We start from the raw sequence: 25,998 nt of genomic DNA, 5'->3' as shown, positions 1-25,998 counted from the left end.
TGATGAAAAATCAAAAGGAACTGAGTGCTCCTCTTTGTTCATATTTCAGCCCATAGCTTCTCGCCCATCTGGGTTTTATATGCTTTGCACGGTGCCTGGGCTGTCCGGAGTTCTTAAATGCCAGCACAATGATTTAAATGCAACTGCTAATTACAAAGATGAATGGGTGGATACATTTATTTCCTCAATGCTGGGTGGATACATTTATTTCCTCAATGCTGTCACGTACAACCAATGCTGTCACGTACGACCAGAACGATGCGTACATGACAAAAAAAACAAACAGGCACGCACATGTCAAGAGCAGCGGCGGCAAGCTGTAAAATGGCGCTTAGCTCACCTCATTTCACTCCGGTCAAGTAAGTCTGAGCAGCTTCCATGTCGGTAAATTCTAATGCTTTTTCACCGTTCCAAATACAAAGTTTTGCCGGGTACTGAAATTGAAATCTGACTTCCCTTTTATGTAATTCGGTGCAGACCGCACTGAATAACTTTCGCCAATGCACCAGACTCGCCGAAAAATCTTGAAAAAGTCAGACCGCTGCATTCTGATATTCTAGCTTTGGGGAAGCTCGATAAGCCTGCATCACCCTTTGCTTATGTGCCCAATTAAGGATTCTTGCTACAATGATTTGTGGGTGAGTGTCTACAGCTTGTTTCTTCCCCTCCTGTGCGCTCTTTCAACGCAGAAAAAGTGTTTCAACTCAGATAAATTTAGAGCCTCCAGTAGCCACTGTTGTAAGAAAGATTCCAAATTTTTACCTCCAATGGATTCCGGAATACCCACAATTCTAATGTTGCTGTGGCGCGACCTATTTTCTAGGTCATCTAACTTGTCTTCTTGGGTGGCCAATAATTTTTCAAGTGCCAAGACCTTCCTGGTAAGTGCAGCATTCTCATCTTCTAATGTAGATATGCGGCCTTCTGCCACCTCCATTCTCGGACTTAATTCTCCGATTGTGTGAGTTAATTCCTGCAATTTCGAAGTTATTTCAGTGAAGCGGCTATCTATTGCTCTGACAACCACATTAGTTACTTTTTCAGTCAGGTCACCAGTGGGATCAGATCGTGGTGGAAGCGGGGAGGTTTGTGTCTGACCGGCAGCCATCTTTTCTGCGGTGTCTTTGCTCTTATCTTTCTCTCTCCTGCCCACTTTCAAGGGCATAATAGTAGTCTATTTCTGCATAAATTTGTTGATTGACATATGGTGTCTCCAGAAGTGAAGAACAAATTAAAGAAATCTGTGTGCAATACCTAAGATTCCTGTAGATGAGAGAGGATGGGCTGGGAGCCAGAGAAAAACACATATTCTCTGCTTCAACACATCACATGACACCCTGAAATTTTAAAATGGTCTTTAAAACTCTTCAGAGCTGCACAGTGATTATTTTAAATGCCTTGGAGATAAAGCTAAATGTAAATTATACTTAACTACAACAAAGATAACTATTCAAAGGAATCTATCCAGTTCAGTAAGGGACTTAGCTGTTTGGATCAATGCTCACCTGCTGAGCGGTTAAAGTTAGCTACTCAAGTTTGACTAGACAGCTAACCTTGGCCTCTGACATCTGTAGCGAGCAGATGGGTGGGGGGCAATAAGGCAGATAGCATTGATATTCAGTACCAGGCACCTAACTTCACTGGCCAAATCTAGATGCTGCAGTAACAGGCCTAAATTTGGCCAGCCAACTGTTCCTAAGCCCCTAAAAAAGGATAACGCTTGAATCGCCAATGTCATGGATGCTCAAACATCCCTCTCTCCCACTCCCCATTCAAACCGAGAAGCAGCCTCCTCTGCTACTTCTCAGTTTGGATAGGGCACGGGAAGGGTTAAGGGAGGAAGAGATCACCCATTGTAAAGACAGTACTTAGCCTGTTAGTGCTTGTTTTCAGCACTGACCAGCTACACTATATTTAGCAGGTCAAATTTTAACTGGTTAGATTTAGGGAAATTATCAGCTGAAAGCCTAGCTGGTTAGGTTCGGCTGAAAATCTTCCTAAAGATAATCAGTATAAAAAAATTAGCCGGCTAAGGCCTGGATTTATCAAAATGCACTAAATATCGCATGCGATAGAAAAAGGGGTGTGTTTTATGGTAATAGGCAGTTTATCACTATTTGTGCTAATGTACTATCTTAGCACAAATTGCAATAACTTTTCCAGCCTAGCTATCAGGGCCCTCCTACAACGAGGGAGAGAGAGAGAGGGAGAGAGAGAGAGAGAAACTAGCCATAATGCCCTCACACTAGATAGGTATTTATATCTCTATGGGAGGCCCACCTAGTAACTCGAGGTGAGGTTTAGGTATTACTGTAGGGGTTAGGGGCCACTTTGACATTCAAAGTGAGACGTACGAACAGAACAGTGCTCTCTTGTGAAGATTTGATGACCTTCGGAGTGAGGAAACTTTTTTTCCTGCATCTCCTGTTTTAATGTAAATCGGTATGATTTGTATATTATACAAGAATGTCGGTATATAAAAATTAAAAATAAATAAATATAAATAAATGTGTATAATGTTCTCTCAACCTAATATGTAAACCTCACCATGAGTTACTAGATGGACTTCCCATAGAGATAAAAATACCTATCTAGTGTGAGGGCATTATGGCTAGGTGCTCTCTCTCTCTTCACCCCCCCCCCCCCCCTCCAGTGGTTGTAGGAGGGCCCCGATAGCTAGGCTGGCTCTCCAGGAGCTTAAAACCACTAAAAACGGCATTTGCGAAAACATCACACCGCACGGCTTTACACAAATGAAAAAAGGTGTAGTTAAAATTCACGTTAAAGCCATGCGATACGGCTTCGCAAAACTGTGAGCCCAGCCCAATTGGCTAAAATTCCTGCTCCAATATCCTCCCCTTTTTCTCATTTGCATCGCATCAAATGTTATGGTGCGGTCGCATGCGAAAACACCATATAGCACTTTGATAAATGACCCCCTAAGTTAGTCACTCAGCAGCTGTTTGAAAGTTACCCCTGAAGTGTCCTTTCTTCAGATTTTACAGAAAAAATAGAATTTAACAGCTTTAACAAAGCTACTTTATAAAACTAAAGAGTAACTCAAGGCCAGATACTAATACCGCTAAAGGTTAAAGACTTGACTGGAAGGTCTCAACTCAAATGGTAATTTATTTTTTTTTAAAGAGGTGTGCAGTTGATAATAGTTTTTATTACATGGCATATTTTATAACTATAAGTAAAAAAATACAAACTTTAGATCTGAAAAATGTCTACCCAGAATAAAAGTCAGTTTTGTCTCTTTTTTGTCTGTAGTGCTCAAAGGTATCACAACTATCATTTGGAAAGGGGTACAGTAATATATTTCACCACCAGAGGCCATTCAAATCAGCAACAATGGAACAATGAAGCAGTGCAGGCTCCCACAAACTCCCTATGATGGCCCCTAACTGACCCATTACCATTGGGGAAAAATACTCTGCACAAGCTCCATCCTTGATTAAAGGCCCCTCACCTGCAGAGCTGGAGAAGAACAGATGAAGGCAGGCAGACAACAATGGTGAGAAAAACCTGGCCCCTGCTCCAGCCTGCCCCAATAGTTGGCTGTAGTGGAAAAAGAGAGAGGCAGACCAGACAACACAGAGCACCGCCCTGGCTCAGCTTAGTTCTGCCATGAGAAGTAGAGGAAATATCCTGTTGCTTGTCAGCTACCCAATAATTAAAGCAGACTGTAAATATCCTGTTGCTTGTCAGCTACCCAATATTTTCTGAATATTTTGTAAATATCCTTCTTGCCTACCCAGCTCTCTATTCAGCATACCATCTGTATGTTCTCTGATCCTTGTAAATAATTACTCAGTTGTCATGTTAGTTTTTTGCGGTTCCTTCTTCACAGTTAACGTTCTATGTAAAGGCAATGCCTAAAAGTTGTTAAGTTATTTGTGAACCGATGCGATGTGCAAACGGCTGTCGGTATATAAAAATTTTTAAATAAATAAATAACGTATTTGTTTCTGAGGATAATACTCAAATCTCTGGTAACAGGTCTTCAGATTTTATAATTCTAACTCAGCCAGGGCTTCCTAAACCTGTGCTGGAGACCCCACAGCCAACACAGGTTTTTCAAGATAGCCACAATGAATATGCACGAGATAACATGCATTCACTGAAGACTGCACATGCAAATTTATCTCATTTATATTCACTGAGGATATCCTGAAAACCCCAACTGGCTGTAGTTCCCCAGGACAGGCTTGGGAAGCCCTGCATTAGGCTATACTGCAAATCCAAACACCTATTAGCCACTTTTCCTGGCCTATTTGGTGTTCCCTGTACGTACCCAGATCAGTCCAGACACCTGGGTTGTGACTCCGCACCAGCAGATGGAGACAGAGCAAGACCTGTCGGGCTCCCTACATATAATAAGGTGCCACCCACAGCCCCTCAGTCTTACTCTGTCTCCAGCAGATGGGGCAGGTTCACCCACAGCCTCTGGGATCCCTGGGTAGTCTTGTTAGTTAGTCAGGGATATAGGTTTAAAAAAAAAAAAAAGGAGTCTCCCTCGTGCTGGAAGCCTCCCAGGGGGGTTGGAAGGTTCTGAGGGGACCATCCCCCTCTGGTTGAGGCCGCTGCTAAGGGTCGAGGACCCGGCCCTATTCTGGTAGCAGCATCGGGGGTGACACCGGGAAGCCCGGTTCACTCACCCCCGCTGGAGCAGGAGAATCAGGACCCGGGACAGCGGCGGCAAGTAGCAGAAACCCCCCCCCCCCCCCCCGAAGTTTTGTGTTTATTTTTTAGCCGCGCCGACTCTCCCTACTTCGTCCTTCGCTATCGGGGTTTTTTTTGCAGTTTAATTAATTTAAATTCTTCTGTTTTGTTCGCGGCGGGGAGGCGGCGGATGCGGAGAGGAGCTTCTTGCCGCGCATGTGGCTCTGCGCACGTGCGGGTGTCGCACGATGGGATTTGCTCTAATTGTGTGTCGGGCGGCGAGGGGCCGTCCGAGGTCTGTCGGGGGGGCCAATCTCGGCCGGTGCGTTCGCCGCCACATGCCGGGCAAATTGAGGGCAGCAGTGCTGAGCCGTTCCCGTTCAGCGCGGGAACGGCGGCCATTTTAGATGCTGTTCGGGAGGCCACGCGGAAGGCTGCTAGTAATGGCGGCATGCCTCCCGCGCTTTCTCCACAGCAGCGGCGCCCCGGGGGGGGGCTGCATCGCCGGTGGAGCAGAGTCTGGAGTAGGCATCATCAGGTTCAGGGGCCTCTTTCTCATCGGACTTCGCTCTGCTTCTCCGTAAAGTGTTGAAATACAAAAGATCCAGGAGGAAGGTGGGAAGGGCATAGTCTGTGGGGGGCTCGGACGGTCGGTCGGAGCCCCGGAAGAGGACAGCTAGGGATAGGTCCCGGAAGGACCCACCTAGGGAGAAGCGGCCTCTGCGGGGTGTCCTGCAGGACACTGACACAGATTCTACATCCTCAGATGAGGCGGATCCGGCCACAGGGGGCCCTGGGGGGGGCCGGCGGGCCGGAAGAAGAGGAGCCAGTCCAACCGAGTACTGGCAAGGGAATGCAGGCGGTGGATGGCGATGACCCGAAAGTGATACGCTTGTTCTGGAAAGATGAACTTGCACCACTTATTCCGGCCATTCTCCGGAGCTTGGTGTGGATGCTCCACCGTTGGAGTCCCGGCTGGGGGCCAAAATGGACCCGGTATTGTTGGGACTTACGGGCCCGGCAGTGGCTTTCCCGTTCCACTTTTCGGCGTCGGACATTCTATTCCGGGAATGGGATACCCCGGAGTTGGGCCTGAAAGTGAGTAAGGCGATGGATAAGCTGAACCCACTGCCAGAGGACGCGCTGGAAGTCCTTCGCCTCCCCAGAGTGGACGCAGCAGTGTCGGCGGTAACAAAGAGGTCCACGATCCCGGTCACAGGTGCTACGGCACTCAAGGACATTCAGGATAGGAAGCTGGAGCTACAACTTAAAAAGGTTTTTGAGGTCTCGGCTCTAGGGGTCCGTGCGGCTATTTGTAGTAACTTTGCCCTGCGGGCAGGGCTGCGCTGGGCTCAGGTGCTCCAGGCAAATGCAGGTCTCTCGGAGGAGGAATCCGCGCAGGCAGATCACCTGGAAGCGGTGATCGCTTACAGCGCAGATACTTTGTAGGACTTGCTGCGGACGTTGGCCAGGGCCATGGTTTCAGCGGTTTCCGTGCGCCGTCTCCTCTGGCTTCGAAATTGGGCGGCGGATGGGTCGTCCAAGGCTCACCTTGGCTCTCTACTGTTTAAAGGAAAGTTGTTGTTTGGAAAACAGCTGGATGACTTGATGCAGTCGCTCGGGGAAAACAAGGCTTTCAAGTTGCCTGAGGACAGGCCCAGAGCTCGGACTTCCTTCACCAATAGGGCCCGTTTTCGGGGGAGTAGAAGATCGCGTCCGCAGAGATCGTCCGGGTCCTCTTACCGGTTCGGGTCCTCCAGGTCGTCCTCATGGTCTCAGTCCTTTTGGGGGAAAAAGTTCAGGAGACAAGGTGGACCCTCGTCGGGAGCAGGGCCTAAGACTTCCCAATGAAACGCGGAGGGTCCATTCCTCGCGGCAGGCTCCATCGGTCATCCCAAACGTAGGAGCCAGGTTGGCATTTTTTTTCCGAGGAATGGACCAAAATAACATCGGACCAGTGGGTCCTCAGCGTGATAAGTCAAGGTTACGCTTTAGATTTTGCACGGACTCCAGCAGACAAGTTTCTCGTGTCGCCTTGCAAGGGTCAAGGCAAGCATGTAGCAGTGAGGGACACTCTTCGACGGTTGGAAAACCCGTGCGCGATAACGCCCGTGCCACCGAAGCAACAACGAAAGGGCCGGTACTCCATTTACTTCATAGTACCGAAGGAGGGCACGTTCAGACCAATCTTAGACTTGAAAGGGGTCAACAGGTGTCTTCGCATTCCACCCTTCAAAATGGAGACGATTCGGTCGGTGGTAGCCTCGGTTCGGCCGGGCGAATTCCTGGCTTTGTTGGATCTCACGGAAGCATACCTTCACATCGGCATTCAGCCGTTCTATCAGAGGTTCCTCAGGTTCTGTATCCTGGGCAGACACTAACATTTCAGAGCTCTTCCTTTCGGTCTCGCCACCACTCCGCGCACATTTACCAAGGTAATGGTAGTGGTGGCAGCCCAGCTCCGGAGGGAAGGATTTCTGGCGCACCCATACTTGGACGATTGGCTCATCCGGGCCAAGTCCGAAATATTGTGTCATCAGGCTGTCTCCAGAGTCCTACAGCTCTTGCGCTCCCTCGGATGGGTGGTCAATCTCACCAAGAGTCGTTTGGACCCCACCCAGTGCTTGGAGTATTTGGGAGCGCTGTTCGACACAAAGCAGGGCAAGGTCTCTCTTTCCAAGGAGCGGGTGTGCAAGCTTCAGAGTCAAGTGAGGCGGTTGTTGTCCCTGCGGAGTCCTCAGGTGTGCAATTATCTGATGGTTTTAGGCTCTATGGCATCAACGCTAGCTTTGGTTCCCTGGGCCTTCGCTCATCTACGTCAGTTGCAATCAGCATTGCTCTCCCGATGGAAGCTGGGGTCGGAAGAATTTCACCTCCCGCTTCCACTCACAGACCAGGTGAGGTCCAGTCTTCAGTGGTGGCTCAATTCTGACCATCTGACATGCGGAGTGTATCCCTGCTCATGCCCAATTGGACAGTAGTCACGACAGATGCCAGTCTCTCTGGCTGGGGAGCGGTCTGTCTGGGACGCTCGGTACAGGGACAGTGGTCCAGGGATCAGTCACTGTGGTCCATCAATCGCTTGGAGACCAGGGCAGTGACGCTGGCACTGCAAGCCTTCCTACCGTTGATTCGGGGGAAGGCAGTCCGAGTGTTGTTGGACAATGCAACCACGATGGCCTACATCAATCGCCAAGGCGGGACGAGGAGCCAGCTAGTGACGGAGGCGGCATACCGATTGATGCGCTTGGCGGAGCGGAATCTCAGCAACATTGCGGCGTCTCACATCGCCGGAGTCGACAATGTCCAAGCGGACTTTCTCAGCCGCCATTGGCTGGATCCAGGAGAATGGGAGCTGGCGGAGGTCGCTTATCACCTCATCTGCGAAAGGTGGGGACCACCACACATGGATCTGATGGCCACTGCTCAGAACACAAAGGCCCCACGGTTTTACAGCTGACGGAGAGAGCGAGGGGCCGAAGGCGTTGATGCGCTGGTACTTCCCTGGCCCACGGACGTGTTGCTGTATGTGTTCCCTCCTTGGCCCCTGATAGGCAAGGTACTTCGGCGAATAGAGATGCATTCGTCGGATGTGATTCTGGTAGCGCCAGAGTGGTCACGGCGGCCTTCGTTCGCGGATCTACTCCACTTAGCGGTGGAATCTCCACTTCGTTTTCACGGGTCCGCGGCTCTCCTCCATCAAGGACCCGTCTGTTTGGAGGACGCGGATCACTTCTGTCTCGCGGCATGGCTTTTGAGAGGAAACGTCTGAAGGACAAGGGATATTCGGATGCGGTGGTAGCCACTTTGTTGAGAGCTAGGAAACAGTCTACGTCCTTAGCCTACGTTTGGGTTTGGACGGTGTTTGATGACTGGTGTAGGCCTCGCAGGGTGAATCCCATATTAGCGTCCGTATCAGATATACTCGCTTTTCTTCAGGAGGGTCTTTCAAAAGGGCTGTCTTGTAGTACCCTTAGAGTCCAGGTAGCGGCACTCTGTTGCCTCAGGGGAAAGGTGCAGGGGGTAATCTCTGGCACTCCACCCGGATGTAGCGCGTTTTCTTCGAGGGGCTAAACATTTGCGCCCTCCGTTGCGTCATCCTTGTCCGTCCTGGAACCTAAATTGGGTTCTTTCTGCCTTGTGCGCGTCGCCGTTTGAACCGATAAAGCGGGCGACGCTAAAAGATCTTACTCTAAAGACGTTTTTTCTCGTCGCGATCGCGTCGGCAAGACGAGTCTCGGAGTTGCAGGCTCTGTCTTGTAGGGAACCGTTCTTACGGAGGATTCAGGGGTTTCCTTAAGGACGGTTCCTTCCTTTCTACCGAAGGTGGTGTCGGCGTTTCATTTGAACCAGTCGATTGAGCTTCCCGCTTTTCCGGTAGGGGAGCGTCCGGAGACTGGGGCAAATGAGTTACGAAAACTCGATGTCCGCAGGGTTCTCCTCCGTTACCTGGAGGTAACGAACCCCTTCCCGGTCTCAGCCCACCTTTTTGTTTTGTGTTCCGGTCCTAAGAGGGGTGCTGCAGCTTCTCATACCACGATTGCACGTTGGCTCAAGGAGGCCATTGGCTCGGCGTATATTCTGCAGGGCAAGCCGGTTCCTGGGGGCCTCCGGGCTCACTTGACACGGTCACACACCACTTCGTGGGCGGAATCCTCTCAGGTGTCCCCTCAGGAAATTTGCAGGGCGGCGACTTGGAAGTCATTGCACACTTTTACTAGACATTATCGGCTGGATGTTCAGGCCTTGGAATCGGGGGGGTTTCGGAGAGAGAGAGTACTCCGAGCGGGACTCTCTGGCTCCCACCCTCGGTAATTGGCTCTGGTACATCCCAGGTGTCTGGACTGATCCAGGTACGTACAGGGAAAGGAAAATTAGTTTCTTACCTGATAATTTTCGTTCCTGTAGTACCTCGGATCAGTCCAGGAGCCCGCCCGTGTAGTCTTGGTGGTCTATGCTGTTTTATTCTGAAGTAACGGAGAGTCCGCTCGGTTGGATTCAATTGTACACTGTTGAAGTTGATTGTAATTGCGTTTGCCTCTGGTTCTGGGAGTTCTGTTCCAGCTGGGGGTGGTTTGAATCGGCCCTGGTTTGGGCATCTAGTTAGATAGTCTGGTTGTTCAATTCTGCTTTGACATTACGTAAGACTGAGGGGCTGTGGGTGGCGCCTTACTATATGTAGGGAGCCCGACAGGTCTTGCTCTGTCTCCATCTGCTGGTGCGGAGTCACAACCCAGGTGTCTGGACTGATCCGTGGTACTACAGGAACGAAAATTATCAGGTAAGAAACTAATTTTCCTATTTGCTACCATTTATAGTAATGATCCATATTTTGTCCTGTTTAAATGATTTCCCTAAGAAAAAAGGGACTACAAGTACATGCATACAGCATGCATATAAGTAGGCTAAAATCAGGCTGACCTGAAATCTTCTCTACATTTTGCTGGCCTCTACTGATCCCTTCTTAAGATATGCTTGCTAAAGAGCTGTAGTGGACTTAAGACCCTGTCAATCACTGTTTATTCACTTATTTAAAACTCTTTTACTCTGCCTCAATCCAATACTGTTGTTCTGGGAGGATAACAATCACATTCAGAATAAATAACATTACCAGACAGAGTACATATATAAAAAAAAACAAATAAAAATCAACATTTTCAGCAATATGCCTCTGTAAAATAAACAGCTTTTAGTTTTTTTCCTGAAACCCTGCATCCTGCTCGTCCCTTAATTCAGCAGGCAAGAAATTCTATCATTCGGGACCAATAAAAGAAAAAGTACTAGATTGCGTACGTTGCAGCTTATATAAGCAAGCATATGGGATTTCCAGTAACCTGGCTTCAGCAGACCTCATCCTAGGAGACAGAACACTCATTCACCACATATAACAATTCTTCCTGCTGATTCTGAAAAAGCAGAGGATTAACCTTGTAACAGATGTGCTAATCCTCAGTTTGTGCCTCAAGAAGAGTCTCCACTGATCAGCTGCAGTTTTAAACATAAAACATTTCCCCAGAAAACTGTTATGGCTACTATAGTTTCCCCAATTGCATATTCTACAGACCAAACTTTACCAATTTAAATTAACTGATGTTTGTCAGAAAGGTAAACTGCAAAAAGGAAAGTGTTTCTTCATAAACCGTTCTGAAAACAGATTAGATAGCAGCATTGTCACTGTACGACATAGTTGCTTTTTTTGATCCTCATCTCTGGTTTGGTCTGAGTGCAGGAAAACATATGCCAACATCAATTGGATCTAAGAGGGTTTTTTATCACTTAAATAATCCTTAACCATGGTCATCTGAAAGCACTTTTTCTTCTGTGAGCGCCCTCGGCTCCTTTGCATGACAGTACGCAACCATGGACAATAAATTATTATGTCATGATAAATTCAAATTTTGACCAAGTTCCTACTTCTATTTATTTATTTAGCATTTGTATTAGGCATAACTTTAAAGCTTGGTTCCTCTATTGCCAAATTTCAATGATATGCTGATCATATCACTGCAAGTTTTAAAAAAAATTGCAATTCAGCAGAAAAATGTAAGCAATTACCTGTAAGAGGTCAAAGGAATGTTAAAATCATCTTCTGGTGAAACTGTTCCCAGTAGTGTTCCTTCTTCATAAATATTAAATGCAACTGAAAAATGATTCCTAACCTACATTAAAGACACATTAGAAATTAAGACTTTATACAGATTTCAATAGATACAATATTTCTTAGGACAGATCACTCATCATAAATTAAGGAACGTTTCTAAATCTGAAATACATACTGAACACCACACATTTTAATAATGTGTATGGATAATGCCAATTTCAATTAGCATAAGTGTTAATCTGCGATAGATTTTTTTCTGACTATATCCTAATGCCCAGTAGCATCATGAAACCTTGCACTAAAATGCTTCCATGCATAAGTTTGAGCATACTGCATTGCAAACAATTATTTATAACCTAAGCCTACCATCTCTATTTCTCTCTCATCTTCAGCTTTGGATTCTCAGCAGACTTACACCAGAGTTAGATAACTTAGGAATATTAATGTTGCAGGATCTTTTATTTAGCTATAACAGACAATATAAATATTTTACCAATTCTGAAAATATCACCACGCTGTCCCTTCCTGGCAATCTATTACCAAATAACTTGACTGCTGCTATTTTTGGGCTACAATTTTGCAATGGGAGGGGAGACGTAATTTTCAGAGGCATTTTTTTTTTTTTTAACAGGTAAAACACTCCTTTACCTGTGGAAATGGCTCATTATAAAAACTGCCCACTTGATATGCAATCAACGTACATATGTCCTGCATACGCATAAATCAACCTGGATTGAGCAGACAGGCTCCAGAGTCGGGAAGTGGTATGGATTTACACACATACTCTGATTTTCAAAAGAGTACAAGTACATTTTCCCGAAAGCATTCTGTACACAAATTTGAAGTTGAAATTGTGCATGGATAGTTCTGGTGGGGTAATTTTCAAAGTATATATATATATATATATGCATAAGTTCGCTTTGAAAACTGGTGCAAATTTCTGTGGGTTGCTACAAAATTAACCCCATACTGTATTAGAATGAAATGACAAATTCTGATATTTATATATAGGCAGACTTCAGAGCCTTTCATTGTACTCTAATACAATTTTCTATATTTTCAGATGGGATCACTTCCCTAGTGACTACTTTTTCTGTTTGCAGAATACCGGTATATTCTTTAAATTTACTGTATTTCAAAATCTAATCTGCTTTACAACCAGTTCGCAAGTTATCGTACATGCTAGGGGTGTGCATAGAAAGTTTAACACACTTCCCAGGTGCCAAAAACAGCTTTGTGCCTTAGAACAGGTTCAGAATTTGCACTGCAATTTCTTTAACCTACACTGTTTTGGCTCATCCTTCAGTTCCCTGAAGACAGTTAGACATACTGTAGTGCTGATAGCCTCATCTGAAAAAAATATTTGGCTTGGAAAACAGGAAGCTCTTAGAAAGGAATGAATTCCACCCAACTCATAGGGAGGGTAATTTTCAAAGCCATTTTCACATGTAAAACAGTGCTTTACCCACAGAAATAGGCTTTTAGAAATTTGCCTGCCCTATATACAGGTAGAAGTATGCGCATAGGGCCTGTATGCACAAACTTATATCCACCATAGGGGGAGATATTCCATAGGGCAACATTGGGGAGAAATTAGCAATTACATGCATACTTTTGAATATACAAAACATGTAACTTTCCTCAGAAACACTACCTAACTTATGTGTAAATGTGTGTGAGTATCTTTGCTGGAATAATTTTTAAAAAGTATACACATACTTTCACTTTGAACATTAGTATAATCAGAGTAAAAGTGGCCACAGATTTTGCACTAGTGCAGGCAAAAATGTGCAAAATCTTTGTTGCCTGGACACCTCCTCCAGCATCTTGGTTTATGTTGGAAGGCAGGCATGATTCCTCAAGACCCCAGGAATGCCAACATCATTACCCTGCATAAGAACAAGGGTGACAAGAGCAACAGCGAACATGGTAGCTCACTCCTGAGCAAGATTGGCAAACTTCACACGTTGACCTAAATGGACTTCAAATCCTTGCTGGTAGTATTATCCTGAAAGTGAATTTTTTATCTGAAATAAATATTCAAATAAACCAAATACGGTAAATATTACAGTGCCTTGCAAAAGTCTTAACCCTGTCTAAAAAATACCAATCAAAATGAATAAAAGTAGGAATTTGATCTGATTTACACTACATACTCTACACCTTTATAATGAAAAACAATTATAGAAATATTCCAATAGTAATTAAGAATAAAAAAAAGTGTTGAATGCATAAGTCTTCACACCCATTGACTCAATACTTGGTAGAAATCTCTTTTGCAGCACTAACAAACATGAATCATTTAGGATAAGTGTCTTCCAACTTTGCACAGCAGGATGGTACAGCTTTTACCCATTCTTCTTGACAGAAATGCTCAAGCTCCTTCAAGTTGGCTGGGGGATCATTTGTGGATTGCAGTCTTCAAGTCTTACCATAGATTTTCTATTGGATTCAAGTCTGGTTTGATTGGGCCACTCAGGGACATCACTTTCTTCTTGCTGATCCACTTCATTTTTGGATTTACTTTGCATTTAGATTCATTGTCCTGCTAAAATGTGAATCTTCTTCCTAGTCCTGTGTCCATGGCAGTCTGGAACAGTATTTCCTATAGGATCTGCCTGTATTTTGCACTATTCACCTTTCCATCCATTTTCATAAGCCTCCTTGTCCTTGCTACTGTAAAACATCCCAACATAATGTTCACTCTACCATGTTTTATTGTAGGGATGGTGTTAGCAGGTTGATATGCTGTGTTTATTTTATGCCACATATATTGCTTTGTATTGAGACTGAAGTTCTCAAAACCACAAAATATTCTCCCATACATATGTAGTATTCCATAAGTGTGTGTTCATAAAGGCTATGTGGGTCGTCTCATGTTTTTTCTGCAGCAGTGGCTTCCTTCTTGCCACCCTATCATACAGGCCAATTTTGTGGAGGAATTTTGAAACTGATGAGCACTCAACAATTTCCCTAGTCCCCGCTGACTCCACCATTGTTCTTTTAACAATATTAGATCTCACAGTGACCTTCTGCAGCAGTTTCCTTAACCTACAGCTACTGACTTTGGAGAGATGGCCTGATCGCGGCAGTATCTTGCTTGTGCCAAACCCTTTCCCCGGCAGTCAGCTACTTATACATGCCGATGGTAGCCCGCTTACCCAATACCAATTTAGGAATTTAGGAAGGTATTCCGTTTAGCCCTGCGGGCTAGTGGCGTGTCAGTGGAAGGTTATGGTACTCATTCCTTTCGTATAGGGGCGACTAACATGGTGGCCGAGCTGGGTTTGCATCCGAACGAGATAATGTCCATTGGTAGATGGCGTTGAAGGAGGTTCAGTTTATACGTTAGGCTGGAAGAATATTTTTTGTGGTAGTCATGTAACCTATGTTATTTGTTCTAGGTGTGATGTCATGAATATGTTTTGTCTGGATTATAGGGCACTCTTATGTGCAATGGGCACATAAGAGAGCCATTGATTACATTTAGGTGAGCACCTAGGCATGTGGAAAGGGATACCAGGGATGAGGTGGAACCAGCTGATGCCAACAATTCTGCACATGGTACGAACTGGCTGTCTGCCGAGGAAGCTGCTTGTGACCGGAGTAAATGCGTTGAGCCCTTCCGGAACCGTCCACCCGTGGCAAATATAAGCGGAAGTGATCACCTCTTCCAACCACCAGGCAATTGTAGCCTTGGATGCCTTATGACCTTTGTTGGGGCCACTCCACAACACAAAAAGATGATCCAAAACATGAAAATCATTAGTGACCTCAAGGTACCGCAAGAGAACACGCTTGACATCAAGACATCTCAATTCTCTAGAGTGAGGAGCCTCCCGATCTAAAACTGGAAGTTCCACAGACTGGTTTAAGTAGAAGGCAGAGATGACCTTCGGAAGAAAGGAAGGAATTGTTCTGAGCGATACCCCAGAAATCATAAAAACGCAGGAAAGGCTCCTGACAGGACAAAGCTTGAATCTCCAAGGCCCTTCTGGCAGAGCAGATAGCCACCAAAAACACCGCCTTCAGGGTTAAATCCTTTAAGGTACCCTGCTTAAGGGGTTCAAAAGGAGGCTCACACAATACCTGGAGCACCAAATTGAGACTCCAAGAAGGATAAATGGAACAGAACGGGGGATTCAAGTGTTTTGCTCCCTTCAAAAACCGAACCACATCGGGATGAGCTACCAGAGGTACCCCTTCAATGTTCCCTCTCAGGCAGCCCAGGGCTGCCACCTGAACCTGTAGGGAACTGAAGGATAACTCCTTGCTTAACCCTTTCTGTAGAAAAGCAAGGATCTTAGCTACCGAAGCACAACGCAGTGGGATCCCTAGGTTGCAACACCAGGAATCAAAAACTTTCCACACCCGGACGTAGATAAGAAAGGGAGAGTTCTTTTGTGCCCGCAAGAGAGTGGAGATGACGTCCTCATGATATCCTTTCTTTCTCAATCTCCTCCTCTCAAAAGCCAGGTTACTAGACAAAAAGCGATTCGCTTGGTCTAAAAATACCAGACCTTGACGCAGCAGGTTTGGAAGATGACAGAGGCGAAGAGTCCACCGCGAGGTTGACTAGATCCGCAAACCATAGTCTTCAGGGCCACACTGGAGTGTCTAGGATAACCATCCCTGGGTGAACTTCTATTCTTCTGAGAACCTTGCCTTGAGAGGCCATGGAGGAAACACTTGGGCAGTACGTCGCGGGGCCAAGGGAGGATTGGGCATCTACTCCTCCCACCCCATGTTCCCTTCTGTGACTGAAGAAGCGTGGGGCCTTTGCATTTTTCTGAGTCGCCATCAAGTCCACGTGGGGAGCGCCCCAGCGGCATGAGAAGAGTGTCATTGCCTCCTCGGACAACTCCCACTCTCGGGGTCTAGATGCTGACAACTTAGGGAATCCGCTTGTATGTTGTCGACTCCGGCTATGTGGAGGCCGCCCCCCAATGTAGGCTGGATCTGGCAGACTCTGGGAGTGGCAAAGGAACATGGAACTCCTCCAATATCTGTTCCCAGTGGGAAAGCAAAGCTCTGTGTAAAGGCCGCAGATGAGCAAAAGCCCAGGGTACTAATTCCAGAGTTGACGCCATAGAACCAAGAACCTGCAAGTAATCCCAGACCCTTTGCGGACCGCCAGCCTGCAGAGGTTCTCTGACTTCACCCAAATGAGCCAGTCATCCAGATATGGCTGAACCAGAATTTCCTCCCATCGGAAGGCAGCCGCCACCACCACCATCACCTTGGTGAAGGTACAGGGAGCTGTCGCCAAACCGAATGGGAGGGCTTGGAACTGGTAATGGTTCCCAAGGACCATGAACTGCAGAAACCTTGCAAATACGAATATGAAGATATGCCTCCATTAAATCCAGGGAAGCCAAGAACTCTCCGCTGCGCAACGCCGTGATGATGGAGCACAGATTTTCCATATGAAAATGTGGTACCTTGAGGGCCTTGTTGACTTTCTTCAGGTCGAGAATTGGATGGAACGACCCTTCCTTTTTGGGGACCACAAAATACATGGAATATTGGCCTGTCCCGTATTCCTCTGGGGGCACAGGAAGAATGGTCCCAAGATCTCCCAGCCTGCTGAGGGTCTGACGTTCCACTTGCTTCTTTTCTAGGGAACCGCAGAGAGAAACTAGAAACTGGTCTCGCAGAGGTCGAGCAAACTCTAAATGGTAAACATGTTCTATGATGTTTAGAACCCACTTATCCGACGTGATCTTGACCCATTCCTTGTAAAACAGGTAGAGCCGACCCCCTATAATGGGAACCGAGGAGTGGGTCAGCGCTATCTCATTGGGAGGACTTGGGACCCGAAGATCCCTGAGTGACCCCATCGCGGGTGTATCTGTGTCCGCAAAAGGAGTGAGCCCAAGCCTGAGATCTCACCAAAGGGTGTCTCTGATCAATGGTAGATGGCGTATTCTGGCGAAAACTGCGCTGACCCTCAGGGAGCTTATGCAGCTTATTTTCCCCTAAGGACTTGATCAGTTGTTCCAGATCTTCTCCGAATAAGAACTTAACCTTAAAGGGGAGTGTCTCCAACTGGGACTTTGAAGAGGAGTCGGCTGACCAGTGGCGGAGCCAGAGAAACCTTCTGGTTGAGACCGCTGACACCATAGTCTGAGAGGAGACCCGGAGAAGATCATATAAGGCATCAGCGCCATACGCCACTGCAGCCTCCAATCGCTCCACCTGCTCTGCTTCAGGAGAAAGGTCCCTAGCACTGAGGAGTTGTTGAACCCACCTCAGGCTCGCTCATTGCATGAGACTGCTACAAACAGCAGCTCTGACATCAAGCGCTGACACCTCAAAAATCCTCTTGAGATGGACCTCGACCTTCCGGTCCTGCAGATCTTTAAGAGCTGCTGCTCCTGCAACTAGGATAGTCATCCACTTGGTGACTGCTGACAGCAAAGCATCCACCTTTGGAACTTTTAGAAGTTCCAGGGAATCTTCTGGCAATGGGTAGAGCTTGTCCATTGCCCGTCCCACTCGCATGCCCGCCTCTGGAGTATCCCACTCTCGTAACATCAACTGCAGAAGCATGGGATGAAAAGGAAATGTCCGAGCCGGATCACGCAAGCTTGCCAGGACAGGGTCCACTGTGATATCACTCGGGACCTCCTGAGGGGGGGCTAGGACATGCAGAATCAGCAGATCTAGCTCAACTCTCTGGAACAGGCAAAGCACCCGCGGATCATCTTCTTCAACCAGAATGTATGTGTGAGGACTCTCGTCCTGGTCTGGGATCTCCAACAGCTCCGAGATGATGAGCTCCCACAGGTCAGGGGCTCCCTGATCTCGAAGCGTGCAAATTCTAGTAACCCCCTGCAACTCCGACAATCTGGGAACCTTTGGAGGAGGAGGTTCTGCACCCTGAACACATGCCCTTGGGATAGCTGGACAGTCTTGCTGAGAGAGGCTGGCCAAATAGGCTTTGTGCATTAAAAGCACAAAGTCAGTCAAAAAAGGGGGTTGAGCTTTCATAGCCCCCCCCCCCACAGAGAGGGTCAGCAAATCCTCCTTTGGGTCCTGCAGGACTGAGATTGGGAGGAGAAAGCGGAGAGGGAAAGTCCGTCCCCCGCTGCCTGCATTGCCACGGAGGACACAGTCTCCAAGATGGCCACCGTTCCTGCACTCAGCAGGAACGGGGCCGATCAACTAACCCGAGCACCCGACTGAAGGCCTGCAGCACAGGATCTAGCCCCTGTCCTCCCTGCTGCCGATGTATCCTCCCCCGCTGGGGAGGCACCTCGAACAGATGTTATCGTGGGAGAGCCGCTTTGCCGGCTCCCTGCAGGCAGCACATTTTGTCGGACTCAGTATGGTCGGCGGGAGCGCAAAGCCTTAGAGCACTGCCTCAGACGCCCAGGAGACAGAGCAGGAATGAAAGCAAAGGGCCGTGATGAAAAGGGCAGCAATAAAAGCCGCTGCGAGTCGTCCGCTCTTTATTTATTTTTTTGGAAAGTGCCTCGCCAGAGGAATTCAACCTTTCTGGGAATAGAGAACAGGGGGAGGGACTGGACCACCGTACTCACCCCAGCCAGGCAGCGTGTCACAGGATCCATGAGCTACTGGCCGAGACTGTAACCACTAGCCGAGACCGCAACCACTAGCTCATCCTACAACCAGGGAGGATGGTCCTCTAGGACCTATCTACCCCTTGGGAGGAACGGCACTGCAAACTCCTTACTTTTCTCTTTTTTTTTTTTTTTTTAAATCTTGCTTGATTAACCAATTGGTAAGTATGGAATTTCCTGCTCTAAGAGTCCCTTTTTTTTTTTTTTTAAAGTTATAAGAGGACCGCAGGTTCTGCAACCTTCATCTGCTGGAGACAGAGAAATACTGAAAGAATGCAGGTGGCACATCGTGTTAAGAGGGGGGTGCCCTTCAAGTTTTTCTCTGTCTCCATCTGCTGGAAGGGAGGCATAACCCAGCAGTCTGGACTGATCTGGGTATGTACAAGGAACTGTAATTTTTATACACAGAATGTTTAAAATGTATAAAGGTGTGAAGACTTTTGCAAGGCACTGTATGTATACATCAGACAAATATCTGGAGATATTAGTTAAAAATTTTAAAAATGTAATTGCTTATAGGGACAGTAACAAACAGGTTTGTGGGTGCACAGGTGCACATGGTCGTCAGCCTGTGCCCAGGGAAGCAGCCATTTTCTAACATCCGTGCACGTTATAAAATGAACTGACCACACACACCTGTGAATAATTTTAAGCGGTTGCACGCTTATACAAGCAAATGCCACTTCTACTGCGTAAATGGGGAGATTTTAGTAGACACGCATGCTGATGCCATTTCCAGCTTTCCCAGGACACCCAGGCAAGGGACAGGGCTTCCAAACTCCCTAGTTTAATAGCCTCTCTTTTCCCCTGTTAGGTCCTACCATTAAACCCCACTGATCTGCCTACACCTTTTTGTTTTACTACTTAACATGCCATCCATAGCAGAAGTAACATTATGTGGTAGGGTACCCCAGTGCTTGCCTATGCGCATATTTAAGTGCAAATTTCAAGTTGAAAACCCAGGAATGTCCATGCTCCACCATTTTCAGAACTTTTAATTTGCGTGCGTAGCAGCACGTACTTGGGTGCCTTTTAAAATCTGCTCGGCATGCACTGGCCTGACATTCGCATATCTCCCAGTTTTGGCACACGCCAGGCTTTTAAAATTCTCCTTACACTGTTTAAAGACCATCTGAATTTGAGGTGTAAAAGTAGCATGAGTTGAACATAGCCAAAAATTAAACTCCATATCTTGAAAGCAAGTGGCATAGTTCTTTCTACATATGATTTCACAAAAATTGGACTATGGTATCACTAGGACATAGTTATACCTATGCAATCAATTACCTCTCAAACATGGGGCTACATGAATTTCTTAACCGTGTTTTGGAGTCTTGGAAGATAAGGCTCATATAAACAGGAGAAAAAATTAGTAATAGAATCCTAAGGGGCAGATTTTAAAACCTGCGCATGGGCGCAGATTTGTTGGTGCAACCCAGCGCGAACAAATCTATGCCGATTTTATAACCTGCGCGTGCAGCTACGCGCAGGTTATAAAATCCAGGGTCGGCGCGCGCAAGGGGATGCAGAATTGTGCAACTTGCGTGCGCCGAGCCTCGCAGCCTGCCTCCATTCCCTCCGAGGCCGCTCCGAAATCAGAGCGGCCTCGGAGGGAACTTTCCTTCTGCCCCCCCCCCCCTTCCCCTCCCTAACCCGCCCCCCAGCCCTACCTAGAACCCCCCTTTACCTTTGTTGAAGAAGTTACGTGCGCCGGCCAATGGCCAGCCCACGATCCCGGGCACAGGGGCAAATGGCCGCTGTGCCTGGAGGCTCAGGCCACGCCCCGCCCCACGGATCGCCCCCGTCCCTTTTTGCAAGCCCCGGGACATACGCGTGCCGCTGAGCCTATGCAAGATAGGCTCGGCGCGCGCAGGGGGAGATTTTCGGGGGTTGCGCGCATATGTTATGCGCGCAACCCTTTGAAATTTTACCCCTAAATATTGGAACTTTAAATGAACTCAGAGTATTGTAGAGAGACAAATCCACTCCAATAACTTTTAAACATAATTCAGTAAGAGTCTTCAAAACAAATTTGTTTACCACCTACACTATTTCAGTTCAGCAATAACCCTGATAATGGCCCATGTGTATCAGAAATCCATTAATGCATGCTGAAGTCATATAGAGTTAATGGCACAGCACAAACCCATGGATATGAAATTAATATAATACATACTTGTAAAGGGGAGCGAATAGTTATCATCTTGCTCCCTTCCACAGTATCAATTTGACAAATTATAGATCTATCAACTCCAGATTCATTGTGCCTGACACGGTAGAGACATCTCCCCACTTTTGTTAATGGAATTTTGTCAGCAGTTGAATGGTTGAATGGTGCTAAAAGATAAGCAAAATACAGATTATAAGTACTATCAACCTACTCAACTTTGTTACAAGTCAGTAGAAAATTGTTAGTCAATCAAATTAGTCTATGTCTTAACTTTACAACTTTTTTTTTCTTGGAGAACAGGTGGCTCAAAGAACTCTGTGTTATGATTTAATCTTAATGAAGTTACAATATTCCAATCAAGGAAACCCCTATATTGGTTCTGAATAAACTATTTAAAAAAAAAACAAACAAAAAACCATATTATTGTCTTGGTTCAACAAAACATTGCCTTGGTTTTATTTTGTGCTTTTAAAGAATGAAGATTTTTGGATTATTTATTAATTCACAATATTTGAAAAGGACAATTTTCATACTGCCCACATAGCTGCAAAATCTGCAGGTACTTTATATCACAGACTTTTGCTTAAGGATGAAGTACCCACAAACACTTGCACTTTTTTTCTGTGGGTACTTATTCTAACTAACACAATGCATGAACTTTTGAAAATACAAAAGGGCACCCTAACCCTGACCTTGGAAATGCTACCTCTACATGCAGTGTACTGTCAACATCAAATATACCCACCTCAACCAATACTAAACAAAGTGGATATAAACTGCTAAAAATCTAAAACATATGTAAAATGAAAGCGATGGTAGTTTCATATAATCACTATTATCGGTACCATCCAGGTTACCAAGTGGTGTTCAACTTATAATCATTAACTACCTACCAACCCTCCTTGAGTTCTTAAATTGCAGTTCCACAAAAACATTTTTTTTTAAATTTTAAAAATTGTTATGCATTTAAAATTAATTTATCAAATCATTTAGAATACATTTTATAATGACTTACTCAATGCAATAACAAACGTTTCTCAAACTCTTACAATAAATAACTCCTCTTCTGTCGCATTACTTAGCTTGTTATGGTTGCCGTATCTTAAAAAAGATATAGTTGCGATGGAGAAGGTACAGAGAAGGGCAACCAAAATGATAAAAGGGTTGGAACATGTCACCTATGAGGAAAGGCTGAAGAGGTTCAACTTGGAGAAGAGATGGCTGAGGGGGGATATGATGGAGGTCTTTAAAATAATGAGAGGTCTTGAACGAGTAGATGTGAATCAGTTATTTACACTTTCGGGGTAATAGAAGGGCTAGGGGGCACTCCATGAAGTTAGCAAATAGCACATTTAAGAGTAATCAGAGAAAATTCTTTTTCACTCAACGCACAATTAAGCTCTGGAATTTGTTGCCAGAGGATGTGGTTAGTACAGTTAGTGTAGCTGGGTTTAAAAAAGGTTTGGATAAGTTCTTGGAGAAGTCCATTAACTGCTATTAATCAAGTTGATTTCGGGAATGGCCTCTGCTATTACGGGCATCAGTAGCATGGGATCTTCTTAGTGTTTGGGTACTTGCCAGGTTCTTGTGGCCTGGTTTGGCCTCTGTTGGAAATAGGATGCTGGGCTTGATGGACCCTTGGTCTGACCCAGCAGGGCAATTCCTTATGTTCTTATGTCTCAACTTCACCAGGTTTCAGAGTTAATTCTTCATCAGGGGAACAAGCATAATACTTAGTTCTTGTAGCTGATGTCCCGATCCTCCTCGTCCCGCACTATTTCAAAATGGTGATGTGATTTAGTTAAGTAACCTGCCAAGTGGAGACTTTTTCTAAATGCGCATCTAATTGCAGTATGAGCATACTTTGGGGGTCTCTGCACGTCATATTTGAAAGCTCCAAATATATTTCTGGAGACCAGCATGATAGTGTCTACTTAGGAGGCAGAGCACATCTCCACAATCAACTGCTTTGAACAGCTGGAAACCTCCTATATCACCTGGCCCTTGGAGCCATGCAAAAAGATACAATGATGCTTTGTGGCCTCCACTTGACTCCCACTGGTTCCTTACTTGAGTGCTTAGAGCTCTGGTGTTGGTTCTAGAAGATAAGAGAGATTTCTCTCAAATTATGGGTTTAGCTTCTGACCAAACACAAGAGACTGAGGATATCTTTGGCACAGTCTGGCCATTAGCAGTTGGTGCAGCTTCATGGTCCTTGGGTCAAGGCTTCAAAGAGCTGAACTTTAGCATCATAAAAGGCTTGGAGAGACATCTTTGCATGGATGGCAAAGCTGTAGTCCTCACAGCCTTGTCCCAAACACTTATGGTAAACTTTGTGATGATCTTATGGACATATTCTGTTTGCAAATGAGATAGAACTTGAAGCAGCTGGCCTATTTTATTTTGGACATCTTTAGTAAAAATTGATGAGGCAAAAAACAAATGAAAACATGTTAATCTCAGACTTTCATGGCTTTTACAGGTCCTCATGTGAATACCCACAATTCCAAAATTAAGCATTAACTGGAAACACCACAGCTCATTGATATATCATTGATGGGCTTTAGAAGCAGAATTTTCTCTTAGCAGGCAGGTTCACATGACAGTGGGAATGCTAGCAGCTTGTTGATCAGAATGTGCTGCTTAGAGGGATACAATATCAGCTTCAAAAAGTTTGTGTCTTAGCTATGACAGCTAGTTTCAGACAACGTCCTGATTACTGAATAGCAGTTTGTCTCTGTAAATTTATGTAGGGTCTATCTCAGTGGTCCCCAACCCTGTCCTGGGGGCCCACCAGCCAGTCGGGTTTTCAAGATATCCACAATGAATATGCATGAGAGAAAATCTGCATGTTATGGAGATTAACAGATTTTTAGCTACACTATCAGTTTGAATTGATCAGATAACTGTATCAGTGAATGAAACTGGCATTGCCATTGGCTGACGTGAAATTTAGGATGATAGAGAAGCATTCCTAATTTGACAAAACACAATGAAATGTTCACTGTCCACTTGTGTATACTGTATAATGGCTATCATGAGAATGTGAAAACTTGAGGCAACAAAAGATGGCAGTTGTATCTCTTTTCCTACCTACTGGCTTGCCCAGACTTTATAGATCAGTGGAGGTGTGAGAGACTTTATACAATATTCATCCTTTGAATATGCATAACTTGAAAACAAGGGGGCCGATGCAATATTTGTGTGCAGAAAATGGGCACTCAGAGTTGAGCGACTGTTTTTATAACATGCGCCCAGCCACCTCTTTTGGGCATGCAATCCAATGTTTAAATTAGGGATTGTGCAGAAAAGGAGGTGCTAAGGAAAATTTGGGCATCCATAGAGCCTTCTCAGCATCGGGCGCACAGGAGAGGTGACTGACAAGCGAGTTGGGAAAACAGACGCTCGATCTATGAACGTCCTTTTTCTCCTGCTATCGGCATAGACACGCACAAGATGCACGGCCTGGACCATGTATCATGTGTGTCTATTGAGCTTCCAGAATTTTTCTTTCAAAAACTTTTTTTTTAATACTAAATCTGCTTTATTTGATTCCTCCTACTTAGTCTTGCTATGATACTATTAGGAGGAATCAAAGAAAGCAGGATTTTCTTTTTTTCCCAATGCGCCTTTGAGTGTGGTATACCTTTACGCCAGTCCAAGGCTGTCGTAAAATTTGCCACATTGCAATGGGTGCATTGGTCACATGGGAAATTTTTTGGATTGCGGGGATTAGCTAATAGCCTCATCTACATGGAATTTACATGTGATGAGTGCTATTAGTGATTTGAACACGCTAATCTCCACATTGGATTGGGTTATGGACATGCATCCAAAACGCGCATCCAATCACGGGTTAAACCGTGCACTAGCCGCTGCGCATGGTATTGCATCGGCCCCAAAGTATTTGCCATTTATAATCATTTTAAGGAGATCTTCGGTTTATCTGATAGCTCATTTTATGCTAACTCCATTTGAATTCTTATTTCTATCAAATCAACAAAACACAGCAGTCTTTATATGAATAGTTTTAGAACCCAGTTACAATTATGTTCCTTTTATTATATTGCTCAATTTTATTGTTCCTCTCTCTCCTTCTGCCCTATCCTTTCTTGCTGCTCTTCCCCTGCCCCCCTCTCACCCTTTTCTTGCCTGCTTCCCCTCTCCCCCACCCCTGTTCATTGTATTTTCCACCTGCTTCAGTTTTTTGTAAACCGGCATGATATGCCCTATGAATGTCGGTATATTAAAAGTTTCATAAATAAATAAATAAATAAATAAATAAATAAATCTCACTGAAGAAATTATACCCATGAAGCTAAGTTTAAAAATATTAAACTTAGTATTGAAGATTTATGCAAAGTACTTCTTGCTAACAAAGTGGTTACTTCTCTCTCATATAAAAGAGGGATAAAGTAACTTGTCCGCCTTTATTCAAGGAGACTGGTGCACTATTTTGGAGAAGGCATACACTGAACTTATGATCCTACAAAGGATTTTTAGTATAAAATATTAATGCAACTATACTATATACAAGAAAAATGTTCTCATACTGGTAAAAGTAATAAAGAGAGATGTTGGCAGAATTGAAGAAAGGGCACTCTTCTACATATTCTCCATAACTGTGTCGTGACAGAGCTTTCCAAACTAAAGATGAGAAACTCTAAAACCCATTAATGATAAAAGAATTATCTTCTTTGGCAGAACTCTGAATTAAGTACCTGGAAAAGCCCAAAACTGTAAACCATCTTCTTGTGAGCAGAAAAATTAAGAAATAGAATATCTGCATGCTTTTCCTTTTCCTGTGACTGGACTCAGATATGCTGGCAAGTTATGGAGAAACTCATAGCTCTCATTAAGCCATTTCTTTATGGCAGTGCTTCTCAACCTAGTCCTCAGAACACAGTCAGGTTTTCAGGATATCTACAATGAATATGCATGAGACAGATTTGCATACAATGGAAGCAGTGCATGCA

At 45.3% G+C, this 25,998-nt stretch overlaps 1 protein-coding gene across 3 annotated transcripts in view; it reads right to left on the bottom strand.

Annotated features, from left to right (window-relative positions):
• VPS13A (vacuolar protein sorting 13 homolog A) overlaps window positions 1–25,998 on the bottom strand; it is a 745,426-nt gene that overhangs the window by 267,889 nt on the left and 451,539 nt on the right. For all 3 annotated transcript variants that reach the window (XM_029616432.1, XM_029616443.1, XM_029616452.1), the window contains exons 45-46: window positions 21,029–21,189; window positions 11,221–11,324 (exon numbers count right to left, since the gene is read on the bottom strand). In XM_029616432.1, coding sequence (XP_029472292.1) covers window positions 11,221–11,324; window positions 21,029–21,189 — 265 coding nt within the window. The remainder of the gene's footprint in view (window positions 1–11,220; window positions 11,325–21,028; window positions 21,190–25,998) is intronic.

This window comes from Rhinatrema bivittatum, chromosome 1 (genome assembly GCF_901001135.1).
Source record: "Rhinatrema bivittatum chromosome 1, aRhiBiv1.1, whole genome shotgun sequence".
NCBI lineage: Eukaryota > Metazoa > Chordata > Amphibia > Gymnophiona > Rhinatrematidae > Rhinatrema > Rhinatrema bivittatum.
Note: the sequence above shows the minus strand (reverse complement) of the source record. Positions and strands in the feature narration are given on the sequence as shown.